Below are 20,258 nucleotides of genomic sequence, written 5' to 3'. Positions count from 1 at the left end.
GACTAAAACACTGACCAGTGGCACAATTTAATAATTACTTCAAAAAACCCCAAACATAGAGCTGTTAGATGATGCAAGCATGGCTTTGGTAGATTTCAGCACCAGTAAGGTGGCAAGGCTAAGGGAATTGTGCAGTAGGAAGTGGGTAGGAAGTTACCTTTTGACATCTCTTCTGTTAGTGTTGATACAATTTAAGTAAACTTTGCTTTTTCCTACCATATATGCATTTAAGTTTGACTCCTACATGAAACTAGAGGATAAAAAAAAAAATAAATTGGAAACTTTTCTTTTAAGAAAGCAAAAAGAATTTTGTTTTACTGCTACTTTGTTTGCATATTTGTTATGCTCCACGGTATGGGGTCCTTCAGCCTGCCTGTGGACCAGGATTTGAGCTGTAAATACAGAAAGTGGGAAATGTAACATCAGTCTCTAAATATTTTAGCTCAAGTATAAAGGAAAAACATACACAAGTCCAGGAAGAAAATTAAACCTCCCTCATCCCCTAGCAAAAATAAGGACAGTTTTAATGCTGACCTGTATCTTACTAAGTCAGTTGCTATGAATCAGGTATGAGAATCCCTCAGGTGCTGTAGCAGGAGGTCTTTATCTTTTCTGTAGCTAACATTGTGACTTGCTGAAATTTTTCCCCAAGTTTTTCAGGAGTTTATTACTTTTGCCTGTGTTTTCACCCTCCTTGAAGAATTTTGCACTTCTGTTTTTTGGGAGGGGTAGTTTATAAAGGAAGCTGCATATTGTTTAGGAGATTTGTTACTGTGACCTTTATTTAGGAAAAAAAAAACCCTGTAAGAAAAGCCCCATGACTTCCTTCTGGATACTTAAAGGCATAAAATCAGATTTAAATTCAGATCAGATTTAAATTTTCAAGTGTTCTATGGAATGCAGTATGTACTTTTTGCTTTCTGAAACTTAAGGGTCCATGTAAGCATTTCTAGGTCCTAGTGCTACAATACTGATCAAACAGTAAAACTATTACTTAAGGGTTTTATCCTAATGTATCTGGGCTAGATTTCTTGGGGAAGGATTCTTTGAATATCTAAATGAGAAAATGAAGAGTTGATTAGGTGCTTGTTGACTGTAGCTGACTGGAGTCTGCAAAAATATTCCTGTGACTGCTGTGAAATCTGACATGTTCAGTGCTTGTCACATCACTTCCTTTTGTCCTGACAGAGCTTTCAGGAATGACACTGGGGAGCTGCTTAGATGTGGAGACTTTCTTATCTCTACATCCATAGCTGATGGAAAAGTGGATTTTTTCTAATGCCTGCCAAACACCTTTATAGAAAATATGTTGATATTAAGGTTGATTTTTTGTTTTGGTATGGAGTGATCATGTGATATAGGAACTAGTTAATGCAGAAATGATGAGGAATGTATTCAGTCCTTTGAATTCTTTAAACCGCAATATACAGTGAGGTCCTGCTTCAGTTAGTGTTAATAAAATGTTCTGATTTTTCATTTCATTTGTGCCTGTAGTTCCTTGGACTTTCTACAGAAGCTTGACAAGATGAATTGGCATTAGGTATACTCCTATTCAGAGGCAGAGATGTTGAGCAGAAGATAAAATATACAGTCAGAAACTCACACCTGACTGAAACTTTTAGAGGAACTGAAGACTACCACAAGTGCAGCTCCGTTCCAGTTTGAAGGTGAAGTGCACTTCCTGCAACTGCAGCAGGCTTTTAACTTCCCTGTTTTGTAAGTTGTGCAGCCAGTCATACCAAAATATGTCATGACAGAGTAGATAAACGCTGTGAAAGTGAAAAGGGGTAATTTCTATGGAAATTCAGTGTCTTGATGAATGCTCCTATCATTGTGGACAGAAGGAAGTGCTTTGTGGATGTCTGTTTTGTTTCTTGGTGCTTTGAAACCATGACCTTGTCTAGGTCATTAGCAGTTGACTTTCCAAGGGCTCAGCTTATCTGTGTTTTCAGAGGAGTTTGAGTAACTCAGCACTAACAAGTGAAGAGGTTGTGGGTGGGAATAGTGTTCCTCTGGTTCCAGTGCCCCTGTTACTGTGAGAACTAGAGGGAGAAAGTGTGGTGAAGACTGGGAGGTGATGACAGCTGATGGCTGTCCTCTTACCTCTCTTTCTGTCTTTTCCTCAGACCAGTTGCCTACTCTGTCACTAACCTGTATTATTGAAATAGTCAGGAATAGCTCTATTAATGGAAGAATGTGCATGGAGTAAACCAGCTGTGAATTTACATGGCTATCCTAAAATTTACTACAAATCTCAGTCCTTAAGTATGTGGGTTGATAAAATGAATTGTGTCAACAATTAGAGCTACATGTGCAGAGGAAAAGCTGAACTACATCCTATGGACTTTTCAGTCTGTCATCTGAACATCTTGCTATCTGTTGTGTTTCATTGTAGTAGAAAGTTGAAAATTCTTAAGTCTTATGTGTTGAATAATCTGTACATTTGTCAGTGGGGTGTAACTTCTTTAAAGATAATTAACTGTTAGCTGTAGAAATTTGCAAGACAAAGAAAAGCAGTAACTGCTTTTGTCAAGACTTGGATGAAATATTCAGTGCATATCTCTTGATTGTAAAGGTGTTCCTGAGAACAGTGTTAGAGGCAGCTGTTTGGCAAACATAAATACAAAAGAAGAAAAAACAATTATGAAATACTATTTTAGTTAATTCTACACAAGGTAGCTTGGCCTTTTGCCATCTCTTCTTAGCAGTGACATTTTAACATTTCCATTAAACGTACGCTTAACTTTTAACATTAAATATAATATTTAACTAAAAAGTTTTTTAGTCAGTAGCATTGTAGTTAGCATGCTACTAAGGTATCTAGAAATAGTCATAACTTTTAAAGAAACCTGTCAGCAGTTCTAAGAAATCTTTTTCAAACTTAGTTTTTAGGTGGTTTCTTTGGATGTCATGCCTATGATTGATTGTATTTTTCACTGAATAGATTTCCTTAGTCAATCCACCAAGGTATAGAGCCACTTATTTGCTGTAAAGTTTGTGTGGGTTTAGTCTTACAATAAAAATTTGGTGCAATGTTGCCTAGAGTTTCCAAAAAGATCAAGGGTTGTAATGCCAGCCTTGGCCCAGATAAGTGGGATTTAGGCTGACTGCCTGACTGACTCCAGACTTTAGTCAAGTTGAATCTGCATGTGGTACAGACAAAGACAGGAAACGACAGTGCAGACAGCTATCATGACTCTCAGGCAACAGTGCAGCAAGTAGAGAAGTGCAAATACACTCCCTGTCGCCTTATCTGCAGCCAGGTTGTTCATGACAAGGGGATACCTCAGGGGCTGAAGACTCCAAGCAGGGTTTAAGATCATAGTGAAGCAGCCATTTCGAAATCATGCAGGGTTTGTCTTCACACTAGCAGCAGCTTTTTCATGGGGCACAGGTGATGTCACCTGCAGGGCAGCAGGGGTGGGCCTGACCTCTGTGGTTACATCCTGGTGAAGTTTTGGTGGGATGTACAATGTCAGGACCAGTCCAGTGTCTTGACTCCACTAGACATCTTTTCATATTACAGAGATAAGAAACCAGTCATGTTTTAAATCAGCCAGGGTTTTGCTGCCCAGGCATTTCCAAAGGAAATATTTGGCAACAAGGACTGTTAATTATTTGTATTTAAAAAGAAGTTTATAAGGACTTGAGTTTGCAAATTGTAGCACAGCTGCTGTCATACTTGACAGATCAGTTGGCCTTTTCATTTCCTTCTTTTCACACAGTAAATGTACTTTCTTTTACTCTATACCTGAAACTGAGTTTTAGTGCTGTCACTTTAACCAGAAGCTGACAGGCCGCGAAAAAAGGACTTTGCTTGGGAGGCACATGGTTTGGGCTGAACAGTGGAAATGTGGGGAAGTGGTGAAGTTAAAATGTTCAACCTGTGAAGGTGATGTGCAGAAGAGCACAGCTTGGATGAAATTGTGGGATTGTGTTGGATGTGTATATGCTTGATTATTTCACATTCTCACTTCAGAACAGATAAACTTCCAGTTTTGATTCCACAGGTATTGTAATCCATGTCTTGTTAATTTCAATTTAGGATATGAGCACATGAACTTGTGCTCAAAATTGATCTGTATTGGTGGGAAAACACCCCTAAAAATGTGTTTGAATACCCAGGTCGTTGAAAAATGAATTCATATTGACAAACACAGCAGCTGAAACAGGATGAAGTGCTAATTTGTAGAATTTAGATGACACTGGGTTAAACTAAAACTGAAGTTGATACAAATGATTGGTGTTTAGAGGAAACTGGGTGCTGCTTTTTTTCTTGTGTGATATCTGCTGAGTTTTTTTTCACAGTAGTTACTTATGCTGGATTGTATTGGGATGGGTGATATGTGATATGTAAATAACAATATAATTGGTTTGGGATGTAGTTCTTCAGAAGGTTTGGCATTTTCAGATTAAACATACAGCTTTTTTTTTTTTTCTGGAAGGCAGTAAATGAAAATTATACTCTTTCTTTGATTACAGTGGGGAAAATGCATAAGTAGTTTGAGAAAGAATAAACTCTGTCTTTGAAGTACAGTGCTTTTGGAGAGGATGAATATTAGTGTGTGGAGTTTTGTTTAATCTCCCATGCATTCCTTAAGAAGCTGAAGACTATAAACCAATGACCAAAACATAACTATTGTTTCCTGTAGGTAGAGGCTGCCTGTCATTTTCCTGTTGTGGATGACTGTGACAGCAGATCTACTCAGCCATGTCGTACGGACCAGGTTTTGGGGATCCTAATCAACTAGCCCAGCGCATAACTTCTAACATCCAGAAGATCACGCAATGCTGTAAGTTGCATTTGTGCATGTTTTGTGTAAAATTTTATTAATGGTGGTGCCCCCATTCAAGGTGAGTTTCTCAGATTCATTCATGGGAATTAACTCTGACTCTGCCTACTCATTTGGCAGGCTTGTGGCACCCCACTCAGCATGTACATCCCTTCCTTCATGTGTGTGGTTAGCAGTGATCTGCCATGGCAAGTACAGTGTAGTATCACTCTGTATTCAGTTTTGTCCTGGCACTTAAAGGGCATTTTAAGATGGTAGGCTGAGGTATTTGAGGAGCAAGGATTGCGTCAAATATTCATTGAAGCTTGAATTTTTTAGCAGGGACAGAAGCTGTGGCCTTGCAGCTTCCCCTTGTCCCTTGTATATATTTGATATGTAAATAAGATTCTGCAAGTTTTAATATACCAGTGCTTAGTTTCATGCTACTTAGTATTTTTTATCCACCAAACTGGGGTATTCAAGCTAGAGGTTAATTAGGCTGCTGGGATTTTCAATCTTTTTTCCTTTTTTCAACGTTTTCCATTTTACGAAGCAAATGCAACTTGAATCACAAATTTGTAAAGTATATGGTTCATCAGAAGGCAGGTAGTCATGAACAGCACCTGGCTAGTTTTGGTACATGTATTTTATATTGTATAGGATTCAGAGTGTTTGCAGAAATGGGTATTTAATGTTAAAACTTCAAATTAATTCTGGACAATAAAGTATGTAAATTTTTATCAAAATTTTGATCTTTGCTTGGCAAAACAAGTGCTAGAAATGGGTATTTGTAGCACAGGTGAGTGGTACAGATTGGATTGTTCTCTGTTTTTTCAGTTACATTTTATATTTTCTTCCAGAAATAATTTATTAAGATCTCAACAGGAACAAGACAGGGACAAGAACTGCAATTTTGCTTTATGGAAATGTTTCTGTACTTCAGGGTTTCATATTTCAGGTATTTCCTAACCTAAAGTTAACAAACCAACTCTGTAAAAGTCCCTATGCTTTATTTCCTAAAATCTACTCAGTGAATTCATTCAGTCTGATGGCTAACTTGGTCTTCCAGAGGCAGCTGCCAACCTGAGGCTCCAAGATGTAAAAAGAATGGTTTTCTGTCAGGTGAAAACATAAAGTCAGTGATTGAAACTGGAGTATTGTGAAAGTTGCTGAACATAGTTAACCATCTTGTGCTGGACTTGGTGATTCCTTAATCTCATCTTTCCCCTTCTGCCCCTTCTCTTCCTTCTTCCTCCTCAAGGCACACTAAGAGCAAGCTGCCCATGCATAGAAGATATGCCAGGAGAGTTACCTGCTGTCCTGCTGTCTTTGGTATTTTGAGATTTAGATGGCTAAAGTTTTAGCATTAGATAGTTGCTACTGCCATGCGAAGACCCAAGTCCAAATGTCTCCTGGCCCCAGAATGGGGCTTCAGAATGGCTTCAGAAACAGGAGCTTTGCTCTGAAAAGCTCCAGACAAGCACTTTTCTAGTTCTGGCAGGGACACAGCTGAATTCCATCTCTTGCTCTTCTGTAGATCAGACTGAACTGTAACCACTCAGTTACTCTTGCAGTCCATTCTCTGCTAGATTTTATGAGGATCTGGATCCTATGGACATCCTGAATGTGTTTCCTGAACTGAGGTCTCTAAGGACTTATGGACTCTTTTCTAGCTTTTTTTCCTGTGTGTAATACCTGTCCAGCTTTCTATTGGAATGTGTGAGCTGCAGGAACTTCCAGGTCACATGGGAAGAAACAAACCTGCAAGCTTGGGCACCTATAGTGCTAGTGAGATGCTGAGCATGTCTTTTTAGACTGCAATTTACCATCTTGGTTAGGAAGGAAGGGGGAGAGGCACAGGAATTTTGACCCTAAATGCATGGGTTTCCATCTAGGCAGTTGACTTGGTCTTGCACTTCTGCCCAGACATGCTAAGCATTTGTGAGAGGCATCAACACATTTGAATTCTTCTTGGTTAACCTGGAGGTGTGTAGATGTTCTGGTTTTCAGTGAGATCAATAGAGGAAGAGAATTTCATTTCAGATCACCAGGCTACTTCAGGAGGTACCTCAAAACTAGTTCACACTTCTTCTAACATGCAAGCAAAGTGGGAATACTACTACAGAGATGGAGATGAGATACAGATTACTTGAAAGGAAGCTATCCCTTCTAGCTATAAGCCAGTCCTTGAACTTGTTGGAGAAATACAGAACTTCCTATATTAGATAACATTTTGGAGCCAAGATTTTGTAATACACCAGAGTTTATAGGAAGTAGCATGGGTGAGAACAGCAATCTTTAACATTTCTTCAAGGTTGAATTGTTACATACTCGCCTTCCAAGTAATAAATCTGATCAGTTTAAGATAAAATACATATATTAAGTACCTCACACTTCATAATTCATGGGCAGGATGCTGCTGCTGTATTAATACTCTCCTTTCTTTTCTAGTTCATCTAGCCCACTGTTACTGATTGACTAGGAAAGCTCCTCTCTATGCTGGTTTAACACACTACTTCAATAATTATATCAGTTGCAAGATAGTATTCTTTTTGGTTTGGGTTGTTCTTTGTTAATGGAAGGGCCTAAATTTGTGTTTGGTAACATGTGAGCCTTTGAACTTTGAAGAACAGATATTTTTATCTGTTGATCCAATCATGCCGTTGATTGTTTGGTTGAAGATGTGTTGAGAGCTATAAATTGCTTCTGTCTTGTACAAACCTTTGTTCAAATACTGCAATAAATGCTATCTGTACTGGGCTGTTTGAGTTTCTTTGGAGGAAAGGATGTTAGTGAGTCCTCTTTAGGACCTTGAAGATTGAAACTGAGCTATTTAATGGGAAACGGCATGTGTTGCTGTCTGTACTGTGAGTTCTCTTACACCTGCCTGCATTTGGGATCCCCAACCCCAGAGCATTCTGTGTATAGAAGCTTCTCTCAGCTGTTTCCTAAAGAAGGATGTGCTTTATTTCAGCAGAAATAAGTGATTATAACATTACTTAACAACATCTAGAGAACAGTCTGCTTTCCTCAGCCTGAAACTCACATTTTATCAGTGACATCTCTGAGCTGAGATTTAGGGAACTAGTCTGTGGGGTATTTCTCTCTTACTTTTGGTACAACTGTTTCACTGAGAAGCTGGAGTTGCAAAACTTAAGGCTGCTCTTGATATCCGAAGAGAGCGGCGGGGCTCAGGCAGGAGAGGGAGAGCTGGGCTCTCAGACCCACTCTTGGAGTTTTTAGAGTATCCATGTGACTCTGAGCAGTGCTCTGAAGTCTGGAGAGTATGAATCACATGTGCTCGAATGAGCTGCAGTGCTGTGTGCTGAACCGCGGTGGGGTCAGCGATGCCTGCAAGCCATGTCTCACTGGTTTGGTTTCAGGTCTGTGTTAACAGTGATGAGAAGCAGATCTTCAAACAGCTAAGGGAACTTTGTATTGAAATAATAAAGCCAAAGAAGTGTATAATGAGCTAGATTTGGGCAGCTGTTAAATTTCTGTTCTGCTAGAATGCAACTGATGGTTAAGGTTTGATGGTCTGTCTGGATTCTAGTCCAAAGTAACTGTAATTCTCATTCCAGGCCTCTATTATATCTGCTTATAATATCTAAGTGACCTATGTTTCATATTTTGAAAGGCCAGTGCATTTAAAGGTGGTTGAGTTTTATCCCTAACTTTCTGAATACAGAAAACAAAAATATGGAGGAGAGAATATATGGAAGAATATATGCAGGATGTAAAACTCCAACCTGTCTGGCCTTTGCAGACAGAGAACCTATTATCAACGTGGTTTAATCAGTGTTTACTGAAGGAGCAGTTGTTCTAGAACTGGATTTCACAGGTAGCACTCTCACTTATTTGGTAGCTTAATGGCAGTGCTATTAACTTGAGACAAATCTAAATGCCATCCTGAAATATTTCCTCTTGGTTGCTTTTTTACAGCAACTGGATAGACAAGGAATGACTGTGATGCGCAAGATGAGCTATCAAAATATATTTCTCTGTGACAAAACAAATTCTGCCTGCTTCCAAAACTATTTCTATCAGCCATGTTCATTTACCCTGCTGGGATATGCCTAGGAGGATGAGTGCATTTAATCCATATGTGAGTGCATTGAATCCATATGTGATTGGTTTTTTTTGTTTGTTTGGTTGGTTTTTTTGGTTTTTTTTTTTCTCCCCCTCTCTTTTGGAAGGGCATGCAATTGTACAAATCTGATCTTGCAATTGGTACAGAAAGTACCAATCTGTACTTTCCAAGATGAATATACATTAAGCGAAACAAACAAAAAGCCTGATTTAAAGGCTTTAAAATATGTAACTTTCAGACTTCTCACAACTGAAGATGAGAGGGAGCAGTTCTTTGAAATCTGACCATTTTCTTCATTTTAAAGAATTTATTCTCTTTGTGTGGCTAAAAGAGGGAAAGCATTATATTTGAAAAGATGTTCCCAAGAGGGAGAAAAATGGTAGTTGTATTCCTCTACAGGAATAACTCCACAGTTATAAATGTAGGAAGAATACTGTTAGAGGAGTAGATGCCTCTTCTGCTCAGCTGGAAAGATTTGACTCAAGTCTCTGACAGGAACTGTGCAAGAAGTAGCCAGCCGTGCTTTTTCCTCTCCCCATATATTTAAATAACTCTGCTGTGTGGGGGTCATTGAGGAAGCAGGCTAGTATGCCTTTGTTTTGCTCTGTAGTTAATATTTTATTTGTAGCTACCAAATATGTTTTTGAGAGCAGTTCCTGAAAACAAGCAAGAATGGTGCGGGCTAGATAAGTAACTATCAAGTCTCCACTGGCATCTTGAGCTGGGCTTCGTGAGCTGTCCATTTAGAAGCAGTTCAGAGTGCTCGGGAATGCCTAGGCTTTTGCTTGGGAACACAGAACAAAGCCTGATAATTGTAAAATATACCCAGTCTTTGGGTTTTAAAAGACTTCTTTTAAAGCACCTTTTTTTTTTTGTTTGCAAACAGTAAGCAAGCAGCTAGAGAACCTAGACTAACTGTGGTAATGCATTCATATTCCTTCCACACCAAAGCCTTTCTTCGCTTGCCAGCTCCTCCGGGTTGTGTCCGTGTTTTGTGCAGAGTTGGTTGCAAAGCCAGTAAGAATGGTGTAATCTTCCCTTGCTCAGTATTGGCACAGTAGATCACTGCTAGAATATTTGACTTGTTCATTCACACTAAAGATCAGCCCAGCTCAACAAACACATTCTCTGCATACTTCAAGGTAATAAAAATAAAATAAAATTCAGTAGCTGCAATCCACATACGGTTGGAGGGGATCTGGCTGACTTTGAGAGATACTTTCTCATAGGGACTTCTGCTTTCTGCTGACTTCCTTTGCTGTTTGTTAAGGCAGTACAAGCATCAATTCATACAGAGCACATTCCAGGAAGGTCAGCTTAAGCCAGCAGAGATCCATATGTCATGTGATACCTGTCCTGTGACAACAATTTTTCTCAATTTCTTTTGCATCTCAAAGTTGTGTATAAGCTACTATTCTCACTGAACGTTGTTAAAATGAGAGTCAAATGAGATCAATCTTATGACTTTGCCTGTAACATTATCTAACTGTAGAAAAATCATAAATGTAGATTAAACAATGAAAAATATTAAGACTTTTGGTAGATGTCTTTATGTTGTGGTTTAAGCCCAGTAGGTAGTTAATGTCTTCTGCTAAAAGGCTGAAACATTCACCAAAATCATTCACCAAGAAGAGCACAGATGGGCACGTGGAAAGTAAATGAGATCACTGAGGTGTTGAAATCAGAGCCTGTATGAAAACAAAATTCTGTTTTTTCTGTATATAGAGTGTGGTTTTGTATATAAGGTGTGGCTCTAAAGAAAATAGGCTCTCAGAAGAGCTTGTTGAGACTTCTAGCAGTGGTATTGTCAGAAATTTCCAATTAGCTGCAGTTAACCAGATTTAATTTTGTGGGAACATACCAGCTGAAACAATTTTTTTATTATTATTTTTCCTGTTGTGCAGAAGATTTCTTGGATTTAGAATGAAGTTTCTATAAAACCTGGAAAAGGCCGGTTATTTAGAGATTTTAAGCACCATTATGTTCTTCCACATTTCATTTTGTGGACTTCTTCCAAGACTGAGGAATTGAAGAGAAAGTTAGCTAATTTGGCTCTTTCTAAATGTTTGTCTTTGTAATGAGGTGAAGTTATAAAGTTCTTGTAGAAATAAACTATTTCTTAAAATCTCAAGTCTGAATAATTTCCATACAGTTCTTAAAGACTTTGTTATATGTAAAATAGCATATACATTTAAGAAAGAATGCCTCACAGATTTGTCTATGAATATGGAAAATTTTTAAAATATTTTTTTGTGTTTTATCTTATCTTTGTCTTACTTGGATGACATTTCACAAGAGGGACAGGGATTTATTTATGCTAGCAGCAGAATAGAATGAAAAAATGGGTCTTCCATGTATGCCCCTGCACAGTTTGTGTCAATATGTGCAGAAAAGGCAGAGTTTTTCCTTGACTGACACTGTATTGCATTAAAATTATTATAAATAGCAAGGTGTCCAGTGAAGACATCCACAATTTTACTGCAACTGTTGCTTTTGTTGATGGAGCAAGTATAAATGGACTCACCTTGACAAGATTATTTTTGCAAAGCAGCTTGCATTTGCAGCAGAGGAGAAGGGATGTGGCCAGGGTCCTCATGCTTCTTCCTATCTCTAGAGAGTTGTATTTCAAATCCTCTCTAAGGTACTTAAAGTGCCTGTTGCAGCTCAGTTTTGTTGGATTTTCCTCCCTGTGGGCAGGAGATTGTATAGCAGCTTGATTATACAGAGAGCCCTCTATCAAATCTCCTGTAAAACTGCTATGCTGGGGGCTGGACACCTGTCAGGGCTTGGGATAAACCCAGGTCAGTGGTCGATTGTGAGTGACCCTGCAGTAGCAGCTACTTGCTTGTGTTGACCAGTCTGTGGTGTGCTGTGTCTCCTTACATATCAGCTCCTGAGGTAGCTGCAGTAATGACCTGGCCTCTTAAAAACTAGACTTCCTTCATTTATAACTGGGTTGGGTTATGGTGTTCATGCAGTTACTGTTTACTGCATAACTATGCTTCATTTTCATAATTTAATAAGCTAGTGGTATTCTTTAGAGAAATATTCAAACTTCTGGGTTTCAGGAAGTTACCAGGGACACTTTAGGATAAGACTATAAAGTGATTGATTTAATGACTTCCTGTTGGCTGAGCTGTAATAATTGATTGCATGATCAGTTACTGTGCACTTTATGTGTGCTTAGTGTGTTCTACGCCCTTATTAGAGCCAATACTTCAGTCTCTCTTTACTGCGTCTCTGAAAGACCATTATACATGGGAGTAGGCTAGAATGAAATAATTACAGCAGCACTGAAAGAACTGAGGGCAGATCCTGAACTCGAGACATTGTTGCTGGTGTTCCTGGTTGCTCTGGGATATGGTACTATTTAGAAATGACAGAAGCTGTAACAAAATATAAAGTAAAGGTTATGATGTTGTGGGATGTTTTCCCACTCTTCATGCTTACTGTGTCTTATTCCTTAAAGTGCAGAGGACACTCTTCAGGCCCATCCTCATTTTATTTTCTCCTTCCCACACATACATCAGTTACTGCTTTTCTGTGCTGATGCATTCTCCTGTTTTAGAATAATCAGTGTGTTACTGAGTTAACACTGAGTTAAGACAGAATAAAGCAAATTACTTAAAACCAAATTACTGAAGTTTTTAGATATTTGATTCCACTTAGGTGGGTTCATGGGGATGTTTTTAGTGTAAACTGGTATCTTTTGACTAGTGTCCTGGATTTGATTCCTCTGATATACTGTCTCTCTTGGTTTAAGTAGGGCTAGCAAGGCAGTACTGTGGCATTGTAATTTATGTAAAAATTGAGGGAGTCTAAACTAGACTATTAGCTTTAAAGAGGGTCTTACATGGAAGACTTTCATCTGATGAAACTATTGCAACTAAATCAGAATCATTGGATCATATAAAGGCTTGGGTTGGAAGAGACCTTATAGAGATCGTCTAGTTTCAACCCCTGGCCACGTGCAGGGATGCCACACACTATATCATTGCTCAAAGCCCCATCCAACCTGGTTGTCAAGATTTCCAGAGATGGGATATCCATAGCTTCTCTGGGCAACCTTTTCCAGTGCCTTATCACCTTCACAGCAGAGAATTTTTTTCCTAAACCTATTCTCTTTCAGATTGAAGCCATTCCTCCTTGTCCAGTCACTAGGTGCCCTTGTAAAAGGACACTCCATTTTCCTTGATCCAAGAATGTTTTCTGCAGCATCTCTTCATCTTTAGTCAAGTACCCTCAGCTGAAGTGCAGAAGGAAAACACATTGAATTGGATTTTAATAAATTGAGGAAGTCTGTTGTCCCCAGGAAAAAGCACCTTGAGCTGGTGTAATTTTAACAAATAATTATTTTGTTCCAATAACCTGCTCAGAAGGGACTCTGAAGTTTATTAGATTCCACACAAATTAATCTGTAACTGGATGTCCTGTTTGTTGACTCACTTGTTCAGCTGGAAAGAAGTAGGAGATTTCTTCATAGTTACCCAGCCGGTTGCAGCGTGTGTGAAGTATTTGACAAAGCATTTCTGCAAGGTGACTGTGCTGGTGCTGTAATCGCTGCCTATTTGCCTTAGGAAGCCATAGCTGGAGCACAAGGCTCACATGGAGCAAATCAAAGGTTGCGTTAATTGCATGCAAAGGAACATTTTGCTGATTCTGTTTATTCTTGGGCTCAGGAGTAAGAAAAATGACTGAAAAGCAATGTATTTAAATACCTGTTGTTGTTTTAACCCTGAGAACCTCAGACAGTTACTAAAACCCTGTCTGTCCCTTTTTAAGTATAGGATGGTGACAGAGGTGGGACCATTACAATTAACATTCAGGAGGAGCTGCTCTGCTCCTTCTTCCTGTGAGGTCCCAATCCTTGCTGTTTTGTAAGGCAGGCTTCATTGTGCTTGCTCTGCCTGCTTGTCTGGTTCTTGTTCTCTGCAGTGCAGTGCCTTGGTGTTTGTTGCTCATGTTGCTGTTGGTGTTTCTTCCATGCACACCCAGTGAGTGCCACATTTTCTGTGGAAGCATTAGACCATAGCTTTATGAAACTGGACAATGTGGTGGGTCTGGCTGAAGGAAGCTGAAGGAAGCAGCTGCTGGAAGGCTATAAAGCAGTCTTGTGTAATCCAAGTAAGAAGTGAAATTACTGCAGTGGGGTAATAAGTAGTACTCATTAAACATATTTGCCCTCAGTTTCATGCTTCTATATTGAGGTATATTTTTAGAATTCTCAGGATTATGTTGTTGGTACATGCCATTCTCCATCTCTAAAGCTGCAACAAGCTTCATCCTGGCCACCCGAGGTTTTAAAGTTTGGTTTTCCAAATGTGAAATAGAACGGAGTTTAAGGTAGGAAGACAGCTGACTGCAGGTAGCTTGGGAAAACTTCTCTCCTGTAGCTGGAGTTACTGCATTGCAAAGTAAGACCATCCTTAGTTTCCTTTGGCTAATGCTGTAGATGAACATGAATAATAATGTTCAGACACCTCTCAACCATGCCAGAGAGGGTGGGTGACCTCCACTCTGTTCTTCATTTCCATTCTCCTAGTCAGTGCAGTAGGATTTTATTGAAGGATTTGGGTAGGGTTTTTTTTACCTTTCCTTGTGCAGCAATGCTGTGGTGTTACAGCTTGCACAGTGATTTCTAATTCACAGTTCAGGATTAAGAATATTTGCACCCATGATCTTAGAGGAAATATTTTGGTCTTCATTGTATTAATTTATTTGTGCCTTTATTTTACATTTAAAAGTTCCTATGCCACCTTTTAAATGTTCTGATTTCAAGGACCGGAACCAGCAGTTGCGTTAACATGGCTTTACTTATAGTAATGGAACAACTTTGCAAATCTGGCTGAAAAACAAGACAAGATGAGGAGAAAGGAGAAGAAACTTTCTTCTTTGCTAGCCAGCTCTAAAGCAAGGGTAGTTGTGTGATCCAGTATGTGAAACATGGTTTTATTTATGAAAAAAATTCTATGTATTACAGTTCAGTCAGGAACACGGTTCTGAAGTACTCCTACCTGTTAAACATGGTAAATATTTCCACTGCAACTATCTCTACTTCGGTGACTCTTGTAAAGAAAATGAGGTCTTTTATATCAGAGACTACTACTTTCATTTTTATGTTCTCCTTAACTAAAGGAAGATTCTTCCATTGACTAGAAATTGAACCATTGTTTGGCTTAGTAAAAATAAACATGAGCTGACTCTTGAATAATTTTCTCTGTAGGAATTCAGGTTAGGTCTTAATTGTTTCTCTGGCTCATCATTAACCATGTCTGACCTGTTTCTGAGCATGTGACCAGCCTTAGAGAGGCTGAGTAGCTTTTATCAGCTAATAGTTGTGTATTGTGAGATCCAGATCAGGAATTCTGCAAAGACAAATGAAAAGTCTTCTTTATGTTATTGCTTCTTTCTAAGATAAGACTAATTTTCAGGTGAAAAAATGAGATTCCTTTGCATGCAAGAGAGCAGTTTCTTGGGAAAAAGTGCATTTTGCTTGCATGGTGTCATGTACCCTGCCTCCTGCTCTGCTCAGTTTCCAAAGTGGACTTGCTTTCTTTTATTGCCAACCCTCAGCTGGCAAGGTGCTATTCCTGCTGGTGGAGTGTGAGCCCTTACAGAGCTGTTGATTTTCGTTCTATGCAAACATCTACCCTGATGTGCGGTGTGAAGTGGCTGCAGGAGTTTCCAGCCTGTGATGCATGCTGTTGTCATACCCTGGTGACTTTGGTAAAGAACGCCTGTATGCACACGTGGTGTGTCCCCTTGTGTAGCTCCTGAGCAAAGTCCAGCAGCCACCTATGTATGCCCAAGTGCTCATGTGAGCCTGTATCTGACTTTGCACTGAAATGAATTAAAGTCATGCACAGGATCCAGTCAGTCTCAGTGGCAGTATTGGTAATGTCCAGGGCAGGAAGGATCTTAGATTACTCCTGTCTTTTGGAACTCCTTGGAATGTTTGAAGAATTGGGGAAGTGGGGAAGGGAAAACCATAAAGAGTGAAGCAGCCTAGGAACCTGTCAAAACTGTGCTGTGATCTTAGGTCCCTGACTGTTACCAATATGTTTGCAGTGCAGTGCTAGGGCTTTGTGGGCTAGGCCTTTGGCTCTCTGGGACACCTGGGTGTTGCTGATGGATTGAGGGGACCAGAGCAGATGCTGTGTGCTGTGACCTGCCAGCCTGAACTCCCTACACAGGGCTGAAAAGCTGGTTAAATGAAGAAGGCAGTACCTTTATAAATACAACTATCTGCAGTGAAATCAGGAATTTAGGAACTTCTGTTTTCCAAAAGGTAATCCCAGGTTTCCAGCAGTTTTGCTCTTCATTGCATGCTTGGTTCTTTTCCCTGCTTGTTTCACAAATGGAGCAGTGGAAGGAGCAAGCAGAGGTATTTCTGCAATCTAGCTTTTAGTAGGAGACACTAAGGCTACTCTGCTTTTCCCTTAAGGAAAGGAAGGGATATTGTCTTATGATTCAAGAAGTTGTAGAGCTTGTCTTTGCTTTTAATCGGATTCTGTGAGATCTGTGTGTGCATGTGAGGGAAGAGGATCCTTCCCTCTGTGATCCCTGTGGTAACATCTTTAATACTGTTAAAAAATTTGGTTCATGAAACTGTGACTATAAACTGAATGTCTGTAGTTTAGGTGGCTTTATGATTATATGTATGATGTTATATCAAATATTTGAATGAGAAGTAGCTACAGTGGGAAATCAGTAAGAACAAGCCAAACCAAAAGAGTGTATTTTTTAGTCTGGTATACACTCCAGCATATTTATATTAATACAAAGGAGAACAAAGACTGGATTTCTTTAACTCATCAACCTGTAGGTGTATACTTTAAGTGAAGATTTCTGGAAAGTCAGCTTCTCTACTTACTTTGTTATACTGGTCCTACCAACTTGTTTTTGGCTTTTTTATGAAGCATCTTCCAGAGTGCTGCTGATCCCTGTGGTAACATCTTTAATACTGTTAAAAAATTTGGTTCATGAAACTGTGACTATAAACTGAATGTCTGTAGTTTAGGTGGCTTTATGATTATATGTATGATGTTATATCAAATATTTGAATGAGAAGTAGCTACAGTGGGAAATCAGTAAGAACAAGCCAAACCAAAAGAGTGTATTTTTTAGTCTGGTATACACTCCAGCATATTTATATTAATACAAAGGAGAACAAAGACTGGATTTCTTTAACTCATCAACCTGTAGGTGTATACTTTAAGTGAAGATTTCTGGAAAGTCAGCTTCTCTACTTACTTTGTTATACTGGTCCTACCAACTTGTTTTTGGCTTTTTTATGAAGCATCTTCCAGAGTGCTGCTGAAGACTATTGGCCAAAATTTACTTTTTCTGCTCTGCCTTTTTTTTTCTATTTACTTACTTGAATAAACATTTTCATTTTTCTATGTTGTATACTTCATATAAACAAACAGTTTAATTTTTTTTTCAATAATAACCACTATTGTGAAAGATTAAGATGGAAAATACTGAATCACAGTAGTGATTAGTAGAAGTATAATAAAAAATGCTATTATTTCAGTCCTTAGGATTTTTTTCCTCTATTTTTTCCCCTTGTGATTTGAAGTCCTATTGGAAATTTTCTATTTTTATGCATACTTACAGACTTCATGGTAAAATGTGTTTTAATTTTATGCTAAATTTTTGAATCACAAGACTGGAACTGCCATGAGCTCTGCCTCTGGAATTGTATATCTGACCAATTCAACAGTGCTGGCTTTTAATTTTCTCTCATTTATCTACTTGTGTTCAGCTTTAGAAGTAGGATAAGTATGCAATTATGTTGGAATGCAAATATTTTAAGTATAAGACATGTTTTAGGGAATTTTTACTTAAAACACAAACCTGCGTTTTCTTTACTGGCAGTTAAGTAATGCACCTCTAGGTGGCGGCAGGACACACCGGGACTTTTTCTATCTGTTTTGGTTTTCTTTTTACTCTCCCTTTTAAAAGTGCATACGGAATAACCGAGCTCCTCGGCTCTGGAGTCAGAAGGGAGAAACAAATTAGTGTTCAGTCTTATAGATATTAAAACACTGTGTTCTTCAAGATAACACCAACCAGTTATCTTTTTGTTTGTTTTTAAACAATGCATTACACTGACCATAAAAAGGAAGCTTAATTGCTCTGAGCTTGTGTTATTCAGTGTGTGTGAGCAGCTGCAGCTGCCCAGAAGTGCGGGCAGGCAGACACTGCCTCGCCCCGCAGACGGGAGGCAGGGAAGGGCTGGCCCTTAGTAGCCAGTGGTAGCCAAAATCAAAAATCTCCTCTTGTGTTTTGCTGTTTTTCAGCTCAGTTAAAATACAAGATGCATGAAACCCATCTTACAGTGCTATTCCCCACAGAAGTTCTGTTAGTACTTTATGCCATTTAGTTCTCTCAAAAACACTTGCTCTAAGTATCTTATTTTTTACCTCATGTAAATCTTACTTTCCCATTTTGATGTATTCATTACCAGGGTGTGCACACCAAGTATTGGCTATAGCAGTTGTCAGCACTGGGATATTTTGTAAAGTAGTGTAGGTAATCCAGTATTATCTATAAAACATTCACTGAAGACTGGTTATAAAGCAAAGATCAGAATTAATATTATAGCTAAAATTGCTTTAAGGAGTTGCAGTTTTATCTAACTGGTTAACGTAACTCATAGCTTATTTTCTTATTTTACCTGAAGTTTTGTCTGCTACAGATCGCTTCTATAGTGAATGGAAAAGTACTCTCTCCTTTTACTATGTTCTTTCTTTCTTATGTAGGGTTGTCACTTATTGCATTTTTAACTGTGTTTAGGAAAAAAAAATAGTGAGCTAATGAAGTGAGGGTCCCACATAATATCTTATTATATGTATCTGTCTGGCACACCAGTCTGCCTGGGGAGAGTCACAGAAATACAGGGAAGACAAATCTACTCCTAGCTGAAGTCAAGTAAAATGAGTTATTCTGAATATTTATTGTTCTGTTTAGAACATGAGATTGTTAAACTGAGATAAAGCATCTTGAAGCTGCAAGATTTTCAGTGTGAAAAACTACCTATTCTTTAAGTTTCTGTCCGTTTCTCTCCTTGCTTTCTCATGTGACAATAAAATATGTTAGGCTGAAAATAAGGCTCAGACAATATGCCACTTCTTGCAGTTCAAAACTAATGTTTTATGAAATACACTTGAAAATCACTGGCAGTTTGTATCCTAGACTTAAAAACATAAGAATCTCAAAACTGCAATTTAAACCTGGACACGTGAGTTTTAATTCCTTTTTTAATGTGCTGTAAACCCATGAATGCTTTGTTGCTGTTTCTTCATTGATGCATGGATTCTGAAATATTTGTGTAAGATAATGTTATAGAAGTCTTCCAAATGGTTTTCCAAAATTATGTGCATAAAATAAAGCAGAATAAGAATGGTGTTGATTTAGACATAGTATAATGAAATGGAATAGTCTTTAAATTGCCTGTTTCTACCTAAAGATTTGAATGCAATCCCATTCTTCGTAAGAAACCCCAGGTTTTGTCTTTGAGGTGGCAAAAATCATTCAGTAGTTGTTTTGGGACTTACAAATAGGGTCTTTGTTGTAGGTTAAAAAAGTTCTGCATATCCATTTCTGTCAATTTATTTATATGGCTTTAGAATTGTCAAGCAAGAATGCATAAAACTGAGTAGCAATTGGCTCTGCCTCATTCAAATTTTTCTTCCTCTTCACAAACAGCTGCTGAAATACAAAGAATACTACATCAGCTTGGAACACCACAGGACACGCCTGAGCTGAGGCAACAGCTGTGAGTACTTCACACGAAAACAATTTCATTGCATAGTAAACAATCTCCTCTTAGGTGATGAAGTGCATTTCTGTTAGGCAGAGTGTTTGATTTCCCTGAGAAAGGTGAGCATAGAGAAATATTTGTGACTTAGATGTTGAGACATGCTTTCTAAAAGTAGGATAGTCTGTAAACTCAAATCAGCTAGTTTGCTCATGCACGTTGCCTGCAGTATCAGTGCATCTATAAAACCTGTGCTGTTTGTTAGCAAAGTGGCACAACCAGAAAGCAATATCACTGCTCAAAAACATACCCCCACACCCCTCCACTCGTCAACGTTTCCAATCTGTAGAAGTGTCATAAGGTAATAAATACATAGGGGTGTGTTTCTTATGAGGTGGGATACTGGGAGAGGAAAGGGAATGTCATTTTTAGTGATGGAAGCTACAGTAAGGGATGACATTATAGAAAAAATACGTACCAGAAATAGTAACAGAAGTGAAATCAAACTCCAAGGCAGATGCTCTGCTGGAGTTCAGTCACCTAAAGGTGGACTTTCACTAATACGCCTCTAGGAGAGACAGCAGCTGCTCTCTACTTCCCTGCATGGTCTATGAACCAGTATGTTTTTTTT

General features: G+C 38.7%; 1 protein-coding gene across 3 annotated transcripts in view; it reads left to right on the top strand.

Moving 5' to 3' along the window:
* The window catches only part of STX7 (syntaxin 7), a 31,219-nt gene that overhangs the window by 1,885 nt on the left and 9,076 nt on the right, over positions 1 to 20,258 (top strand). The window contains exons 2-4 of one of the 3 annotated variants that reach the window (XM_086877119.1): positions 1,495 to 1,667; positions 4,653 to 4,793; positions 19,576 to 19,645. In XM_086877119.1, coding sequence (XP_086733245.1) covers positions 4,712 to 4,793; positions 19,576 to 19,645 — 152 coding nt within the window. In that variant the 5' untranslated portion in view covers positions 1,495 to 1,667; positions 4,653 to 4,711. Of the gene's footprint in view, positions 1 to 1,494; positions 1,717 to 4,652; positions 4,794 to 19,575; positions 19,646 to 20,258 lie in introns of all 3 variants that reach the window. The other 2 variants (XM_086877120.1, XM_086877118.1) reach the window with 2 other exon arrangements.

This window comes from Cyanistes caeruleus, chromosome 2, assembly GCF_971803275.1.
Source record: "Cyanistes caeruleus chromosome 2, bCyaCae1.hap1.1, whole genome shotgun sequence".
Taxonomy (NCBI): Eukaryota; Metazoa; Chordata; class Aves; order Passeriformes; family Paridae; genus Cyanistes; species Cyanistes caeruleus.
Note: the sequence above shows the minus strand (reverse complement) of the source record. Positions and strands in the feature narration are given on the sequence as shown.